We start from the raw sequence: 17,527 nt of genomic DNA, 5'->3' as shown, positions 1-17,527 counted from the left end.
CCACACCAAACAGCCTGTATGTGTGGTCACTATTCAGAGAGTGGTGGTAGAGATGGTGCATTCCTACAAGTACTTGGAGATCCACATCAATGACAGGTTGGACTGGTCTCATAACATGAAGAAACTGCATAAGAAAGGGCAGAGCAGGATCTTTTTTCATAGAAGACTGCATTCCCTAAATGTGGGTAATGACATCCTTCACATTTTCTGCAATTCTGATTGTCAGTGTGCTTTTCTGCACTGTGGTGTGCTGGGCTGGTAACATCATTGCAAGAGGGGCTCACCAAATCAACAAGTTAAGTAGAAGTCAGGATCAGTTACGGTACACACTCTGAACCACCTAGAGATAGTAGCAAAGGAGAGTGGTGGCTCTGAGGCTAAGGATCTGCGCTGGTATCCCGAAGGTTGCCGGTTCAAATCCCCGTCATTGCCAAAAGTGATCCTGCTCTGCTGGGCCCTTGAGCAAGGCCCTTAACCTGTAATTGCTCCAGGGGCGCTGTACAATGGCTGACCCTGCGCTCTGACCCCAAGGGGTATGCGAAAACTACCAAATTCCTAATACAAGAAATTGTATAAGGCGAAATAAAGAACAAAAAAAAAAATTAAGCGCTATTTTTGAAAAATGCTGTACATTCACTTTCTCTGACACACTAACACTGAATACTTTCAGCAAACAGTGTGTCAAGAAATGTTATTGGGATTCCTTTATACAAACAGCAATGTGTCTGTATAATGCCTTACTGTGACTGTAATTGCCAAGCCAGACGTTTTTCTTTCTTGTATGTTAGTGTGTGTGTGTGTGTCTTTCTGTCTGTGCTGTTAATTGGCAACATCTGATCACTATAAAACGGTAGTGCGTTCATAATTAGTGATGTGCTATCATGCCTTGGTGTGTACATCACTTCAAAACTGAAATAAGAGTGGTGCAGAGTTATGTTTTTTTTCCTGGTAGTACTAGGGTGTTGTACCGTGTTAGGCATTATAAATGTAGTGAGAAGTCAAGCAGAATGACACCTTTTATTGGCTAACTAAAAAGATTACAATATGCAGGCTTTCGAGGCAACTCAGGCCCCTTCTTCAGGCAAGATGTGAGTTGCCTCGAAAGCTTGTATATTGTAATCTTTTTAGTTAGCCAAAAAAAGGTGTCATTTTGCTTGACTTTTCCTGGTAGAAAAGAAAATATGATGAAAATGCTTTAGCAGCACTTTTTCAGATTACATTGATCTTATATAAAAGTTTGAATGTTAGGAAAAACATAGTAGTAAAATGTCAATGTTCCTACTAGTTTCAAGAGCACTTCATGGAATTTTTACTGTAAATAATAATAGTTGGAATTTTAAACCTGCACTGTTAGTATTTCTTTAACTGTGGAAATTTCAGGATGAATTTCATGAGCTTGATGGTTTCTGTATTTTTTAATAACCTAATTCGAGAACTGTTTTCCTTTTTATAATTGAGGCAAAATAGTTTTTTAATTCTGCGTGATGGGAAAGGTACATTTTTCATCACATAACAACTCTGGGTTTGAGTGAGGGGAAACACAATTGTTAAACAATGGCAAATTTTTGAGATATGTAAAGCATAGTTGTAGTTTTATTGGTGAAGACAAATAAAAATATAAAAGAGCACAGCAGAGATAACACAGGGAATTAAACAAAATGATACATAGAGTCTTGTAGATCATTTCTGTTAGAATTTAAATCCGCAGGAGTTTTTCCGGTGAATTTAAAGTGTCTTTGTATATTGAGTCATTGACCTTTTTTAGAGCCTTAAACTTTACAGGAAAGCCCAAATCTTATATTTGAATTAGTTGATTTTTGTATGGGATCTTTAAATTCCACACAGATATTCCACGTTACTTATAAATGATCTTTGTGTAAAATGATTTTGCTGTCACATTAATAGATCAGCTTAGTTTGAGCATTGTTTTTTTAACTACTAGGGTAAATAAGTATAAAACAAATTAAACTTTTTTGGTAGTATTTTGGTTGTATCTAATATCTTTTTTTTTACAGTAAACAACACTTACATTCTTTGTTATCTGTGGTGTATACCATTTAAAAAAATTAATATTCTTTTAATTATAATTTTTTTTCCTTACCTTGGAACTGTGAACTGTTACAATGTGAAATAAAGGAAGAGATGTGGCTGTTGGAAAGTTCCTTATAACAGGGGTAAACTTTGTGATATTTTACCTAAATATTTTGCTATGCAATGCAGCTGGCATTAGAAATGCAGGTTATGCATTTGAACTTTTCCATAAATATTTTATTATGAGACTAAGTAAAGCATGTAAAGTGCATTTTATAATTGAATTGTGCCAAAATCTTTGCAGATTCCACTTTACCCATGCTGCACGTGCAATGGCAGGGTGCTTGGGATGTGTCAATATGTGTGTGTGCTGTTATGCTGGGGGATGGACTTGCAGTGTCTAAGGCAAGATCAAGTAATTTGTGTGGCATTATGCATTGAGTGTTGTTTACTTAGAGATGTTTGTCCCAGTTTACTGTTTTAACAAGGAGTTCACAACAACAAGAACACATAGTATTTCTGGTAAGTTTTTTATAAAAAGATCTTCTAAACTGACATGATAGACTTAGTTAATGATTATTTGTTTCTCTTCTGACAATATGGAAACTTATTGGTGTGGAACCTGTTTCAATTACATGAATAAAATGATATGTCATGTTATAACAGATATTTAGAAGAGTACGTGCTTCACTGATTTAAAAAATAGTTAGAGCAGAAAGACTGTGTCAAACACCATTCAGTTTAGCACTGCAATCCATTTAAACTCTAAAGTCTTACTGCAGGTTCATCACATTTTTATTAAACAATTCTTTCATTTATTTGTTCATATCTTCCAAAACCTTTATATTTGTATAATAATTGGTACTCCAAAATACTCTTTCTATTTTACATTTTTTGAGTTATCTATCTCTGCTCTTCAATTGTCAAAACATTTAATTGCACCCTTCACAGGGATTGTTCCTGCACTGCGACCCTATTCTTAATGGATTAAGAGATGGATGGATTATCTTTTACTACTGGTGCACTCATTTTTATAAGCCTATTTGTTTAAAAAAAACACACACCCAAAAAGCATTATACCTATGTTTTCTTAATAGCTAAATTTTTTTTTCTTTCAATTGCTAGCTGTAAATAGCAGAGTAAAGACTTTTCTTATTTGATATATTATATCTCTTTTTCTATCAACTAGAGCCTATGTTTTCTTGTGATTCCTAACATTGTGTTGCTATAATTATATTAATCATTCCCAGTTTAATAAATGTATTTTAACTTTATAGGTTTTGGGGCCATTTGCTCTTACGCATGAAGAGGTAGTGGAAAGAAGAATACTTTTGTTAAGCAAGGATTCACAAGATGGACCAAAATCGGTACCTCCTCTTATGTTTAATTAAGTTTTCTTCTTAAATATAACATTTTTTTGTGTTTTTACATAATAAGTGAAACCAAAGAAATATTAATATTTAATCAAGTTGATAACTAAAAGTTCAAGCTTCATATGTCATTTTTTTTTTGTCAATAGCCATTGTTCGCAAGAAGAGCTGACTTGAAAGGGGAGCGGTCCCTTAGCCATTCTAGTAGTATATCCATTGATCGCAATCAAAAGACTAAAAGTGCTGCCAAGAAGAAGGATAAGGTAAATTATCATAATCTTCTTTTCCTTTTGCTATTCCAACTTGGTTTGCACCTCTTTTTTTTTTACCTAGATCCTGATTAATAAAATTACTTGAGTTAACTCACTTTGGTAAGAAGTGGTAAGATAAATCCTCAGGAGAACAAATGCAAAACACACTTCCAAAAATGTTCTGGTATTTGTGGAATGATGATTAACAAAGGAGACTAGATCAGAAATTTTAATAAATAAGGAAGTTGAATATTAGGAGACCTGGGTTTGCTTCCCGGGTCATCCCTGCATGAACTTTACATGTTCTCCCCATGTCTGCGTGGGTTTCCTCCGGGTACTCCGGTTTTCTCCCACAGTCCAAAGACATGCAGGTTAGGTGCATTGGTGATTCTAAATTGTCCCTATTGTGTGCTTGGTGTGTGTGTGTGCCCTACGGTGGTCTGGTGCCCTGCCTGGGGTTTGTTTCCTGCCTAGCACCCTGTGATGGCTGGGATTGGCTCCAGCAGACCCCCGTGACCCTGTAGTTAGGATATAGTGGGTTGGATAATGGATGGATGGATGAATATTCTTACTTAGCTGCAGGCCCTCAACAAAACTCAGGCTTGGCGCGTGGCTCATCTTTTCCCGTCGAATATCGGTAACTTGCTTCAAAGAAAAACTTACTTAAGATCGTTGATGTGCCAAGAGAGATTGAGTTTTTTAGGTTTAATTGCAATAGAGAACGATTTGTCAGAAGAAATTAACTTAGATGGTATTATTGATGAACTTGCAAGTAAAAAAGCAAGGAGAGTGCAATTATAATATAATAATATAATTTTATTTAGTGGAATAATTATAATACATGTAATTTAATAATAAATGCTCACTTTTCAAATTGTTTTACTATATATGCATATTCATATTTTGCTTTCCTATAAATATCTTTCACAGGTGTGATGTGAAGAATTAGACTTTTATTAAATTTTGTATTTGAGAGAATACAAGGCGATGTCTTTTTCAAGAAAATTAAGTCTATAATCGGCACTTGCTTTATTTTCGGAATTTTACTGATGAATTAATTAAACCGATACATTAAATGCATAAGTCAAGTTTTCTTCTACCTACGAAGAAATTTTCTTTAATTTTTTTGACATTAAGGAAATTGAGAATTTTTTTTATTTTAAATACACTGATTTAGAAAACGAGTAAAGGTATTATAGGGTGAGGCGGGCGACTGAAATTAAATGGCACGATGGCAGCTTCGCCTCTAGAACCGGGCCTGCTTGGCTGCTCTGCATACCTATGTGCTTCTTTTTGCAGTCACCATTCCAGCTTGACTGACATTGTTAGGTGGGAAATTGATAATTTTCCCACCCAGGAAGGTACAGTACTTTCACATTATATAGTTAAGGGGCAAAAAACTGTATCCCCATGAGCCACTTATTAGTAGCTTTGTACTTTGGGTCTTACAAGTGTACAAGAATGTGTGAACCATTCTGCTATGCTGTTTTGGGTAAACCCAGGGGTTTCTCTTTGTTTTAATTGTTAGATTGAATAGTGTCTAGTAAAGAATCTAATAGTGATAAGGGAGAACTGAGTTGAAATGTACATTGGCCCACAAATAAAAGTGACTCTTCTTAGACTCTGAATTTTTTACATGCTTATTAGACCCTTGGTGAATGATGAGTACATGTTCAAGCTGCAGATTCACTATTATTTTTTTCTTTGTGCAAAATATTCATATTATACTCATATGGTATAACCTAATGCAAGGATGGGCAAAGTTGGTCCTGGAGGGCTGCTGTGGCTGCAGGTTTTTGTTCCAACCCAATTGTTTAATTAGAAACCAATTCTTGCCAATCTCAGACTTTATTTAATTTAATGGCTTACTAGTCTGCAATGTTAGGTTCTTATATTGTAGATTTTTTTACTTTCCAATGATATCATCCAAATGATTTCAAGCCTAAAATGGACACATTGAGCACTGCCCACGTGCTCCTCACTCCCGACCACCTGCCTCCATTCCTCACAGCATGGGCTTTCCTGGTCCTGCTTGCTTGCTTGCTTTTCTTTCTTTCTTTCTTTCTTTCTTTCTTTCTTTCTTTCTTTCTTTCTTTCTTTCTTTCTTTCTTTCTTTCTTTCTTTCTTTCTTTCTTTCTTTCTTTCAGGCTCCCTTTTAAGCTATGTCCAGACGCAGGTGCCACAATCACAGACTCTGAGGCATGAATGAAGCACCTGACTGACTTGCTCACATCTGCATAACAATGTGCGATCAGCCAAGCACCTCATTAAACTCAGAGCAGCTAATGCATGTTTTAATGTGCACCTGGGCCCGCCTGGAGCATGCTTGCTCTGGATTAATTCATTTAATTTAAAACACATAATGGCACAAACCTCTCTCATTACATCCATGATTTATTGTATTGTGTAACCAATGCTGGATTACAACTCAAAAGCCAATATTCACTGTTAAGAATAATTCAGAAATCTTCTGGTTAATCATGACTATATATATATTGAACTGCATAACTATATAACACAATTAACAATTTTAAGAACAACAATTAACACTTTTAAAAGTAGTTTATTAGCAAAATACATATCACCCAACTGTTTTACATGGTAACTAGACACATCATTTCTGTTTGGCCTTCCCTAATATCTGAAATGATGTCCACTACCATAAAGTGCAGTTTGGACACAAAAATATTATTATTTACTTATTTGTTTGATGCCTTTATTTAAAGCAACTTATAACATTTGAGATAAAATTGATTACATTTCTTTTGGCTTTCCAATTGGAGGACAGGCAACTGAAGTGACTTGTTCAGGGTCACACAATGTCAGGAGAGGGATTTGAACCCACAGGCTCAGTGTTTGAAGTCCATAGTCTTAACCGCTACACCACACTTCAATTCAGGCAAGTGTAAGTCACTAGTAAACTAACAAAATGTCTTTATATTTATTCACTTTATGATCCTACTCATTGTAATGTAGGGCTCCAGCTGCTATGAATGAAAGGTGTGAAAAACATTTTTTTGTTGCACTGCAAAGTTGCACTTTACTTCAAGGATTATTTGTTAAAAATACCGTTCTTTGTATTATGAAATGTGTGATTGCTTTATTTGTTCTGTGCCTTGTTCATTTTTTTACATTCAATATTGATTGTCTTTGAGCTTTTCTTAAAAATTTTCTCTAGCTCTTTTGGACTCTTCCAATTTGTTTTCACCCCTACTTGTTTTGTAGTCCACCTGTTATACAGTATATTCTTGTCTCTTATGAACATATGTCTATAAATATCTTCTCTGATATCATGCTTTACTATAATTTATTGTCTCTGTAAATATATCCTTTATCTTCTTTTTTTGTATTATTTTATAATCACCTACATATCCAAGAAGAGTTTTCTCTTCTTTACTCTTCTCCTTGTCAACTACTTCTGACTAATTGCTGAGAAGACTGTTCATCTTGTTACACATTATAGATCTGGTTTATATAGTCACAAAGGGATTTTTTTAAAACAATTATTCTTGTCCTTGTTTTAACTACTGAACTATAAGGATACAAGAAATGAGGTGAAAGACTTCAATGATACTGTTGATTATTTGGTCTCACTTAACACAGCAAAATAGGGAAATCACTCATTCTACCTTAACTCACAATGGGAAAGAATTTATTGCTTTCATAGTATGGTATCTTTTCTGACATTTTCTGAAAGTCTTATTTAAGATTTTCAGCTAGTTGTTGTTACATTATGTAACTTCTAGTCATGGTGTATGTCAGATGTCCTAGCTGTAGTTACTGATCTCATTGCCGGACCATGTTAGTTTAAACAACTGAAAACCACTATCCGTGTCACACTTACTGAGTTCCAGCCATTTACCACAGCTATGCTTGCCCCTTTTTTCTGATAGTCAGTAGCATGCTGCCTGAAGAAGCTTGTGCTGTACAAAGAGTTAACAGCTATGGCGAATTCAACAGCAATTTATGCACCTTTTCTTAGTTCCATTCTGTTGTGGTATGCAAAATACAATACATTAGACAGACAAGCTCCTTTTGTATTCATGAGGTCCAAAACACCTGCATTCCTTACTTCTCACCGCTACATTAAATGCATTATACTTTCAAGTCAGCATTCATTGATTGTCAGCTCTCATGCACAAAGAGAATGCCCCTATAACTGTGGACAATATCAAACCTGTTTTATTTTACTGGGGAGAGTTACAGACTAATTGATGTGAGTCATTCATTATGTCACATGAGGCAAAGTGATTTCACAGGATAATGCCCCTGACTTCCTCAACTCGCTAAGATTATCTAAATACAGGCTAAGACTGAAAATTACTGGAAAAGTTGTGTAATATGATATAACCTTAAGTCTTTCACTGTTTGAAAATACAATCTCCTTATTCTTCATAATGTGTTATAATTATGACTCCTACTTCAAAAGTTAAAATAAATGAGGTTAGTTCCTTCATTTCTTTCTTTTCTCTGTATCTACACTTTGACTCACTCTTTGCTTCCTCACTTTTTCATCACCTGTTAACTCTCCTTCTGCATTTTTTATAATGTTTCTAACCTCACCTGTTGCTTTAGGTCATCTCTCTAATTTATCTGTCTCTCTTTCCCTTCCAAGGTCTTGTTGTACTAATTTTCTATTTTGTGATATGTTTTTATTTAGTAATTCTTTGCATTGATTGGTTTGTTTGTCAGGTTTTAACGTTTTGTAATTAACTTCTCAGCCAGCATGGATATGCACAATTCTATTTAACTCTTTGAGGGCTGAATTTTATTTTTTCCAAAAACAAAGTTTTCTAAAAAGCACACAAAGCAATGGTTTCACACAGAAATCAACTTACAACATCTGTTGCCACATGCTTTGGTTGCCAGGAATGAGTGGCTTGCTGGCTCCCAGGCTGTCTTCACGTGGTGAGGGATGGGGGGCAACGGTGATGGTGGTAGTGCATTGTTATCTGGTTTGTACCTCTTGTCACTGTAAGTGGCAGTCCTCACAGGCGAATGTTGCCATAGGCACGTCAGCTACACGATCAGCTGATGCTGGTACCTCACATTCATTTTCAATCACTTGTATCAAAATCAGAATCCCATAAGTCAGAGTCCAATTCAGCGATAATGTGCAATACCTCGTCCATGGAGTATTTTGCTTTACACATTCACTTCGATCTCTCACCAGATGTTGATGCCATTTTTGCTGTTGTTTGCTCCTTTGTACTAGTGTGAGCGCAGGGAATCTCAGTCAAACCAATGAATCTAACACTCCTTCTAGCAAAGAGAGTCCAACTAAAACATACTGTAATTGAGGGTCTTGACACCATTTACAGTTGATTACTCCCTGTCAACCCCTCCTTTTGACAAAAGTCAACATCCTCTCTGAAAGAGTTAAAGACCAAGGCATGTAGCAGTGGATCATATGTATGTGCAGTTCAGGGGTGATTGTGCAAAATTAAACATTTTACTAGCTTTAAATATGTCATGGTAGTGTGCACCAGACAAAAATTTATCAAGAATGGCAAGCACTTTTCTAGATTGCTTTGCATATCAGCCTTACAGGTGAATTGAGGAGGGGCCAACACCCAAAAAACATTCAGTCAGCTTTGACCATGGGGCTGCAAAGTCAAAAACATACTTTTAATTAAACGGGTTAAGAAATTTGACTTGAATAGGCAGTCTGCTGTCTGCTGTCAGTTATCTAATAGTAGAATGGAGCGGTGCTGCAGAAGGATACATATAAGGATGCATAAAACACAGAATCTTATAACAGATGGGTTATGATAGGTAATCCACATGACTGTTATCTGAAAACAAAAAGCAAAGTAGCAGTGAATTAAACACCTCAAACGTGAATGCTGGAGTAATGAAAAGCACTGTCTGGTCTTTTGAATTTAAAACCAAGCTAATTCAAAAGTCTCAGGAGTCCATGGATCCATTCTGCTAGGTCTCAACAAGTCATTGATGACAATGTTATTGTGTTTTTTTCATGGCATATTTTGGGCCCCTGTTTCAATATTTGAATGCCGCATGCTATGTAATATTGTTGACAGTCATGCATATATTTCATGTAAACATTTTTGATAGTTATGCATATCTTTTCCTACCACTAATGTGAATCTAAGCCAACTTGTCCAAAGATTTGAAATAGTTCCATAAACATACAGTAGTAGTTGTAACCACAAGGGGGTACCAGAGAGGCCCAAACCACAGACACAAAAATAACAGCCCACAATGTCTGAATAAAGTAAAGGATTTTATATTCCACAAAGCACATTCCAATGAACACTTCTCCAACTTTTAGCCACAATTATACAATAAACCAACAATAAATCACCAATCTTTCTCCTTATTTCCTCCTCTGACTGTTGCCTGCTGCCTCTTGACATATTTCATGTAAAGCAGCTGGCTTCCTTTTAAACCAGACACAGGAACTGCTTCCGATCTCCTGTCCAGGCCGTTCAGAGAATTTCTGGGTTGTGTGGAAACCAGGGCAGTCCTCCCCCAGCAGCTCTGTCTGCACCAAAGACCCCGACAGGGTTGCATTTCCAGACTCCAACTCACATGCCACCCTGTGGGTGTCCTGATTGGGTTTAGGTAGGAAGGACACTGCCATCTGTCTTGTGGGGGAATGATCTGCTCCTGGTGAACCCGTTTGCCTGTTCCTTCCATTATGGCCTCCTGGCTGGGCATGAATCTTTCCTTTAACCCAGCCAGGATTCACTTACATAGTATATTAAGCTTAATACAGTGTCTTACCTGGTTCGCAGATTTCAGTACAGTCATGAATCTGTTGGATATGATGGAACAAGCTGTTTGAGGTTGAGGTCCATAAACAACTAGTTTTCAGTACGCAAGTGGCACATTGGAATTCAAGGGCCAGGATCACTATACTTCACACTGTATTCAGCCTACATGTTAATGAATTCAGACCTTTCCAAATTAAAATTTCAGAGGAATTTTATTAGGTAGTTCTATCAAAAAACAGCAAGTTAAATGTTAAAATAGCTTAATTGCATATGCTCCCCAAAGTCCTATAATTCCTTCACTTTTGAAGCCAGCAAGCAGAAAACCTTTAGATAAGTTGCGACCACAGTACTGACTCTTTTAAGTCTTGGTGCTGTGATAATTACAGGGTCTTTTGTGTATATTTAAAAATTGTCTTTATTGCTAGTAAACATTTCAGAAACTAAGCCTTAGATGAAGTTGTTCAGCAAAGTCATTAACTGTAGAAAAAAAGGTTTCAAGTTTTCTGTGGCACACGGGATGGCTTTGCTTGAATCAGATCAACAAAGTATATTTAGCTTGATAAAAACTTCCTAATCCATTTTTGACCAGAATTTGTCATTGCATTGTACTAGAGAGAGAAGTGTGAAATTTATACACTTTAAATTTTCACATTGCTGTCAAGGCTAGGGTTAGAGTACCCATCCAGCTAATCTCATTTGAGCCTTGTGTATAAACTGCATATGGTCTTGTTTTGTAACTGAATGCAATATATCAGCTTGAAATACACCCTTTTTATTTTGAATGGGCCAAAAATGGTACTGGTTTGATTGGAAACTCAAAGGTTAGTGTGGCATGCAAGAAAGTATTATTCAATGCAGGCTTATCTCATCATGACCTGTCACATATTTCATGACTATTGTGAAAGGATTAGGGTGTTCTTAATGTTAACTCAAAATTAGTGAAAGGGTGCAGAAAATGGATAAATAGGCTCATACTGTAGTACAGTATGTTGACACATAGGAATGTCACTTTCTCATCCTGGGCTAAATATTAAAAATATCAAAAATACATGGAGATTCATCATTTGAAAGTTTCTTTTAATGTTGCCACACAGCAATAAAACCAGTCACTGACTTGGAATGTCTGTAAATGTCCCAAGACCAGCGATATCCAAGCGTTTTCTGTTTATTTGTAACTTGAACCTTTGGTCTGGTATGCATTCCAGACCCTTTTTAATTTGTTTATATACTAACACTAACTTTAGTGTTCCTGAATGTTGCATAGTGTCTTTTTGGCTTGGATACAGACTATCTCCCTTGTTTTTGAGTGTTTTCAGTTGCCAGACATTTTTATAAAAAGCCAACTTTTCAAAACAAATAAATAAAAACTGATGTTCCTTGCTTGTTTGTAAAACATTCTGAGCTAGTCTCAGACATAATAGTGTGTATCAGTCTACCTTATTGTAAGTTTTTTAACCTTCCAAACTTTAGAAAATCTGGTCTGTACACTTCACAGTCATTTCACTAAACTTTAGGCATCAGTTACTGAGCAAAAAGCAGCGCACTTTGAAAACTGAATGTCTTTACTGGTCAGGGTCTTTTTTGTAGTCAGTGTGACAAGAAGAGACATGAGGCATGGCAAAGGTTTGGGGCAGCCACCCGTATAATCTGTATCCTGGCTGCAAAAAGTAAAAGTTTGAATGTAAGTCAAGTTTACAAGACAGAGTCCAAAACAGAACTGAATTCTAGAGGAAGGGAGTGAGGCTTTATAGGAAGTCTGTGGGAAGTTATGATTTCCGCACGTGTTCAGTCTCTCCCTGTGCATTCCCTGTGCAGCGAGCGAGAGAGAGTGCGAGAGAACGAGCAAGAGAGAGAGAGCATGAGAAAGCGAACGAGAAAGAGAAAGAGAGAGAGAGCCCGAGCAAGAGAGAGAGAGAGACAGAGAGAGAGAGGGCTGGCCGCGTAAAGCCGAGAAGGCAGTTAAAGAATGCACCGGGCTTGTTTTTAAAGAGACTGATTTGAGCATTTTTTTAACCTCGTTGTATTTAATGAAGACTTTTTTCTATTGGATTTTAACCTCCACCTCACTTCTGTTTTAAGCGATCGGTTCGTAGCGTGCATTGTTGCAATGTCACTTTTCCTGGTTGTTTATTAAATTACGGATATTTCAAATGTTCATGTTTTCCCTGTGCTTAAAACTCATTAAAAAAAAGTGTTTACAGCGAGCGGTTCGTAAGGCTATAGCGTGAATTCTTGCAATGTTACTTTTCTCTGTTCAAGGTTTTCTCAGTGTTATTCAATGTTTTTACATTTAATTTACTATTACACTGTGCATTCTATGGTATAATTAACTATTTTTGTGCTTAAAAATCTTTAAAAAAATATATTTACATACAGTTCATACGGTCTGGAACAAGTTAATTGTATTTACATACAATCCTATGGGGGAAATTACTTCTGGTCATGACCAAATCGGGTTACGACCAGAGTTTTGGAATGAATTATGGTCGTGGCACATACAATAATCAGCTGCACGCCAGCACAGATTAAAATACTTGCTGGGGAACTGCATAGTACTTGCTGGAGAGACGCCACAGCAAGCTAAAATAAAGAGAGGCAGGATAGGAGATCTTCAAACAGACACAACACATCAATCAACAGCCACACAGGAGAGGATAAATGTAATATTAATTATACTTACTGTATTGTCATAGGGCGGCACGGTGGCACAGTGAGTAGCGCTGCTGCCTCGCAGTTGGGAGATCTGGGGACCTGGGTTCGCTTCCCGGGTCCTCCCTGCGTGGAGTTTGCATGTTCTCCCCGTGTCTGCGTGGGTTTCCTCCGGGCGCTCCGGTTTCCTCCCACAGTCCAAAGACATGCAGGTTAGGTGGATTGGCGATTCTAAATTGGCCCTAATGTGTACTTGGTGTGTGGGTGTGTTTGTGTGTGTCCTGCGGTGGGTTGGCACCCTGCCCAGGATTGGTTCCCTGCCTTGTGCCCTGTGTTGGCTGGGATTGGCTCCAGCAGACCCCCGTGACCCTGTGTTCGGATTCAGCGGGTTGGAAAATGGATGGATGGATGGATGTATTGTCATATACGTTTCTATTTTATTTTTATTATTATTTTAATTTAGGCTTCTTGCAAAAATAATTTTGACAAAAAAAAATTAAGACAAGAAACAGAATGAGGTCAAGGTCCCTTGCCATTTAATATAGACTGTTCCTACTAATGTTTATGCACTACTGTTCTAGTGCCCGTTATTGTAATGGGCTAAATGACTAGTTCTATTAATGTTCTACCCTGCTTGTCCAATTCAGGGTGTGCAAAAACGGAATCCAGTCTGGTGTAAAAGGTGCTACATAAAATATATAAGGATTTACAAATACTGAAAAGCAACTTCAGCCAAAATTGAAGAGAAAACATTGAAATGTTTATTAGTAATTATGTATTTGACTTAAAGAAAACTATTTTTTAGTAGATTTCAAATAACTGTAAGGTCTTTCAATCCGCAACTTAGAAATTTAATGTAATTGGGAATACAGTGATTTTGTTGTGTGAACTGGGATAGTTATTTCAATAATTTCATCAGATTTTTTTTTTAATTTTTAGGAATCACCCAAGAAAGATGAGAAAGCTGGAGCTGGTGGAGCCAGTGCTGGAGGTGGTACTGCAGGCACCCAGGGTGGAGCAGCGGCAAAGAAAGATGAGAGTAAAGGAGGGAAGAAAGGTAAGATGTTTCTTTAACTCCATTTAGCAAATCATGTTCAAGGATAATTTATTTAATTCAATTTATTCTTATACAATGATGTTGACAGAATGCAGACTCAGAGCACAGAACCTGGTTTTGATTCAATTAATTACAGGGAGCATTCCAAAAATATATATATAGGTATATAAAAAAACTTGCAATATAGTATAAAACTCCTCAACCTTCTTGAAAAAGTCTATGCCTGGGTACTTAAAAGGAGACTTTGTTTGATGGCTGAACATCATTTTAAAGAAGAGCTATGTGGATTCCATCCTATCCATAGAACAGTGGCTCAGCTCTTTATCTTTGCACATATACTGTATGCCAATCCTGTTTACATATATTTTGTGGATTTGGAAAAACTGACTGTTTTGCCTTCACTGTCTTCTTGAAAGTTCTGCAAGAGAATTCTGGGACTGTTGCTGTCATTCAGTCCCTTTATTTGTGGAGCAAGAGTTGCATTCCAAATACTTAAGACCATTAAATGTGAGAATTGGATTCCATGAATGGTGAATTTTGTCCACTCATTTTTTCATGATTCTCATAAACATTATATCAAGGCACCATTGAGGTTTGGAGGGTATCAGTTTAAAAACCTAAGGGTTATATATGTGCTTTATGCTGATGATGTTGTCCTTTTGGGCTCATCAGACTGTAATCTCTGCCATGCACTGGAACAGGTTACATCTTAGATTGATGTGCTTTGGAATGAAAATTAGCATTTTCAGCTCTGAGGTCATGGTCCCCTGCCAGGAAAGAGTGGCATTTTTCCTGCAGGTAAGGAGTAAGCAACTGTCTCAACTGAAGGAGTTCAAGTATCACTGAGTCTTATTCATGAGTAAGGGTATATGTGAAGGTATAAATTTTATAAGGTGAGGAGTAAGGTGAGAGTGAGGAGCTCAGCAGTGTGACATGAGATAGAGAGGAGCCTGTTGAGTAGTTTGAACATGTACTAAGGAGTCCTCCTTTATACTTCCCTGAAAAGGTGTACTGTAATCCCTCGCTATATCGCGCTTCGACTTTCGCGGCTTCACTCTATCGCAGATTTTCTATTTAAGCATATCTAAATATATAACGCAGATTTTTCGCTGCTTCGCGGGATTCTGCGGACAATGGGTCTTTTTACTTCTGATACATGCTTCCTCAGTTGGTTTGCCCAGTTGATTTCATACAAGGGACGCTATTGGCGGATGGCTGAGAAGCTACCCAATCAGAGCACGCAGTTAAGTTCCTGTGTGCTGATTGGCTCAGCGACGGAGCACAGAATTCAATTCTGCTGCGTTAACCAGGAAGTCTCGTCTCGCTCATTCAGCATCAACGTGCTCCTGCTACTGCTTCAGGGGCCGTGCCCAAGCGCCAATAGAAGATGCTAACGATTTCCGAAAAGGTAAAAGTTTTGGATATGTTGAAGGAAGGGAACAGCTACACCGCTGCAGGACGCCATTACGAAATCAATGAGTCCACGATTCTTTTTTATTTAAAAAGGAGGAAAAGAATATAAGATCTATGGCCGCAGTGTCCTTTAACCAGGGTGCAAAACGAGTTGTAAGTGGATGTAATAAGGCGGTAGTCCGGATGGAATCTGCTTTAGGGATCTGGGTTGAAGACTGCCGGAAGAAGAACAACTGCGGTGCTACACAATCGCCTGAAGAGGCTCCTTTAGAAGAGCTGTAACGCTTTCCTTTGTTGGGCAGTAAAATTAAACTCATTGTTATCGGACAAGTCGCTGTGTCATTGTTGGTGAGTAACATAATTAATTTTCTACGTACAGTACTTATTACATGTACATAGTTTAGTATCACTGTACACACTTTTTACTGTATACAATATTTCTTGCATTGTACGTATTTATTGCTGGTGGCCTGCCTGTCGTAATGGCTGTAACATATGTGATATCGGAGACGCTCGATATCTTTAAAATAATATTTAGGTTTTACTGTATATAAACAGTGTGTTTACATACATAATTTCAATGAATCTTACCTAATATCTAAGAGAATACAAAGGATTTATGCTGTATAATTGTGCGGGAAATGTTTATAAGAGTGTGGGTGAGTTTATAAGGGCTTAAAATATATAAAAATAACCATATGAACATATGGTTTTTACTTCGCGGATTTTCATCTTTCGCGGGGGGTTCTGGAACGCAACCCCCGCGATCGAGGAGGGATTACTGTATACATTGGAAAGTCATCTGTAGACTGTTGTGGACACTAGAGGGCACTGTTGCTCCTCAAACCTTACAACCAGACACTGATGACACACTTTAAAAGCACCATGAATTTGTTTTTATTTCTTTTTCTTCTTTCACAGTGCTCTCCTCCACACCTCTCAGCAAGTGTAGTGCACTTCCACACAACTCTGGCTTGCTTCTGTGAGGTCTGTCCAGTCTTTTTATATTGGCCAACCCGGAAGTACTTCTGTGTTTCTGCTCACGTGGCCTGCCCATACTTCCGGGTTAGGGGGAAACCTTGTCTCCCATGGTCCTTCCACCACATCCTCTGGTAGCTGAGATACTGAACTCCAAGTACCAGTTTGCCCTGTGGGAATCTGGGGCAGCGCTACACTCCAGGGGAACTGCCATCTAGCGTCTTGGGGGAGGCAGTGCCCTAAAAGAGCTGCCTTCCCCTATCCTTCCATATCCTGGGTGTCCCGGCTGCCTCTTACACTATCCTGGGAAATATTCCCCGAGAACAGCAGAGAATGATAATGATAACCTTGCAATATATATTTTTCAGCTTCATTTTTTCTCACAGTGTCCACTTTCCTATTGTATTTTTATTTCCAGGCACTGATACAAAAGCGTCTAAAGCAAAAGGTGCAAAATCTGGAGAAAAAGAAAAAAGGCCACTTACCACAGAGCAGGAGGTGAGATGTGACTACTTTTTGGCATCTGATGAAACTAATTGCATACGTTCAATTTAATTTTTATAAGCTAATCCATTTGCCCAATTATTGATTTGTTTGTAAGTCAGAAAATAACCAGTATCTTTACATCTATTTACTACCAGAATGTCAGATTAACACACCAAATAAAAAAAAAAAGTTTACAAAAGCACAGCCATTGCCTGAAATCATTTAGGCAAACTAGGTGGTCGCCTACAGCAAGAAAATTTTTGGAGCACCATTTTTTTTAAATAATATAGATCCTGACTTACAAACACTCTGCTTATCCTGATTATATTGTTTTATAATACTTTCATAATTTTTATATTTACTTTTGTTTTAGTACTGTTTCCTTTTCAGCACTTTGTTCTTTTATCAAATTTTACCTCCTTATTTCAACATTAGGTTAATGCAGATTTTGGATGTACTGTATATAAACATTTTCTTTCAATGTATTCCTTTATTTTTGAAGCTATTACGAACGGTTTTCGTAAAATTTTTTCATGTCTGTTAAAAATCCTGACA

General features: G+C 37.3%; 1 protein-coding gene across 3 annotated transcripts in view; it reads left to right on the top strand.

Annotated features, from left to right (window-relative positions):
• lrrc71 (leucine rich repeat containing 71) overlaps positions 1 to 17,527 on the top strand; it is a 78,625-nt gene that overhangs the window by 47,033 nt on the left and 14,065 nt on the right. For all 3 annotated transcript variants that reach the window (XM_028795087.2, XM_051923076.1, XM_051923075.1), the window contains 4 exons: positions 3,309 to 3,398; positions 3,551 to 3,664; positions 13,978 to 14,095; positions 16,905 to 16,984. In XM_028795087.2, coding sequence (XP_028650920.2) covers positions 3,309 to 3,398; positions 3,551 to 3,664; positions 13,978 to 14,095; positions 16,905 to 16,984 — 402 coding nt within the window. The remainder of the gene's footprint in view (positions 1 to 3,308; positions 3,399 to 3,550; positions 3,665 to 13,977; positions 14,096 to 16,904; positions 16,985 to 17,527) is intronic.

The sequence above is a fragment of the Erpetoichthys calabaricus genome, chromosome 2 (assembly GCF_900747795.2).
Source record: "Erpetoichthys calabaricus chromosome 2, fErpCal1.3, whole genome shotgun sequence".
NCBI lineage: Eukaryota > Metazoa > Chordata > Cladistia > Polypteriformes > Polypteridae > Erpetoichthys > Erpetoichthys calabaricus.
The sequence above is the reverse complement of the archived record's forward strand: the minus strand, read 5'-3'. Positions and strand labels throughout refer to the sequence as shown.